This window comes from Acanthisitta chloris, unplaced genomic scaffold (genome assembly GCF_000695815.1).
Source record: "Acanthisitta chloris isolate BGI_N310 unplaced genomic scaffold, ASM69581v1 scaffold7673, whole genome shotgun sequence".
Classification (NCBI taxonomy): domain Eukaryota; kingdom Metazoa; phylum Chordata; class Aves; order Passeriformes; family Acanthisittidae; genus Acanthisitta; species Acanthisitta chloris.
The window spans coordinates 55,775-57,860 of NW_008666510.1; the positions used below are offsets into that span (position 1 = coordinate 55,775).

A 2,086-nucleotide genomic window follows, 5' to 3' on the forward strand; every position below is an offset into this window, starting at 1 on the left:
AACTAGCTTCATTGCATCCGGCGAATCTCAGTATTGTTTGCTGACAGAAGTATTTTGTCATTCTTTTATATTTCTATATGCATATCTACAGATATGTATAAAATACATATCTAAAATATTTAATAGATAAAATATTTAATAGATGTGTGGGATTCACTGATCATGTAAAATACTAAGCGGGGAAAAAGCTTCATAATGGTTGATTCACTGAATTACTGTCGCGAATCTCAGTATTGTTTGCTGACAGAAGTATTTTGTCATTCTTTTATATTTCTATATGCATATCTACAGATATGTATAAAATACATATCTAAAATATTTAATAGATAAAATATTTAATAGATGTGTGGGATTCACTGATCATGTAAAATACTAAGCGGGGAAAAAGCTTCATAATGGTTGATTCACTGAATTACTGTCTCTATTTGAGTAGGAGTTATTAATTGTCATGACACTGGGATAGTCACGGTTTCAGATTTCATTATTAATGTGAGTACCAGATCAGACTTATGACTCACCTGATCAAACAGGACAGGTTTGTTGCCTCAGTTTGAAATCCCATCAATCGGTATACAGAATGTTCTTTTAAACCATCTCTCTTTGTATTTTCTCAAAAGTAAAACAGTCTAAAAGAACGCAAACCTAAAGAGAACGGTTTCAGGGATTTAAAAGATGGAGTTTTCTGCAAATGCATTGCATTATTTTTGTAGCATTTAGTAAGACTAACAGAAATTAATAGAAATGGAAATATTCTTCAACTTGCTGTCCAGAGAATGTCTGTTATGAAGTACTGACTGCATACTTTTTTTTTTCCCTAGTGGCCACAGATGTCTTCAACTCCAAGAGTCTGGCCATTCAGGCCCAGAAGAAGATCCTTGGAAAAATGGTGTCCAAATCAATAGCAACTACTTTGATCGATGATACAAGCAGTGATGTTTTAGATGAACTTTACAGAGTAACGAAGGAATATACACAGAATAAAAAGGAAGCAGAGAAAATCATCAAAAACCTCATTAAAATAGTCCTCAAATTGGCAATTCTCTACAGGAACAACCAGTTCAATCAGGATGAAATAGCATTAATGGAGAAATTCAAGAAGAAAGTTCATCAACTGGCTAAGACCGTGGTCAGTTTCCATCAGGTGGATTATACCTTCGACAGGAACTTTTTGTCCAAACTCTTAAATGATTGCAGAGAGCTACTTCATGAAATCATTCAGCGTCACCTAACTTCAAAGTCACACGGACGCGTCAACAATGTGTTTGATCACTTCTCTGATTGTGAATTTTTGGCTGCCTTGTACAATCCCTTTGGACCTTATAAACTCCATTTGCAAAAACTTTGTGATGGGGTCAACAAAATGCTGGATGAGGGGAACATATAAGTACTTGTATTAGAGGTGACTGCCTATGCATTTTTTGTAGACGGAACACTGTTGATTTATGAAGGAATAAGGGAGCATGCAAAAAAGGTTTTTTCTTTACAGTATGACAAATATTTCCAAAATCTCTTTATTATAATTGATTTCTTATTAAGAGTTACCTGTTGCTATTCACAATCTTATCTGGAAGAAAGATGGCATATGACTTTTCTTTGCTGTGCTTTGCCTACGGAAACAGCTTGATAAAGACAATAAGCCAGAATGATCCAAGTAGAGTAAGGGGTTTGCAAGATAGATATACAAACCAAAACTATATGCTGTCAGAAAATCCACATCTTTCATAGTTTTACGGATGTCAGAGTCCAGTAACGTTGGTAACAGACTTTCATGGTGATGGTACACTCTGTAATTTCTTTCACTTACTTGTAAAATAGATATATTTGATTCATTTTTAGTCTTTAATGCTCTCTGCACAGATCACAGCCTCCTAGTGTTGCCATTGTGAAGCATTTGGTTTCAAGTAGTATCAATTTTGCTGTCATGTAGAGTCTTAAAAACAGGCTTGTTCATCTCCAGCTCAAAGATGAAATATTCCTGTCTGCAAGGAAGGATCTACCAGGTATAGATCCTTGTAGAGGATGCTTGCTTCCTTTGATTACATGGGGATTATTGGAGGAATAAGCTATAGTAAAATAGCCTAACCGG

The 2,086-nt window shown here is 35.0% G+C and overlaps 1 protein-coding gene across 1 annotated transcript; it reads left to right on the forward strand.

Annotated features, from left to right (window-relative positions):
- The first annotated feature begins 823 nt into the window (after window positions 1-823).
- TNFAIP8 (tumor necrosis factor, alpha-induced protein 8) lies at window positions 824-1,384 on the forward strand. The gene has a single exon (XM_009072145.1). It carries the CDS (start codon window positions 884-886, stop codon window positions 1,382-1,384), a length of 501 nt encoding a protein of 166 aa, XP_009070393.1. The 5' UTR covers window positions 824-883.
- The last annotated feature ends 702 nt before the right edge of the window (window positions 1,385-2,086 follow it).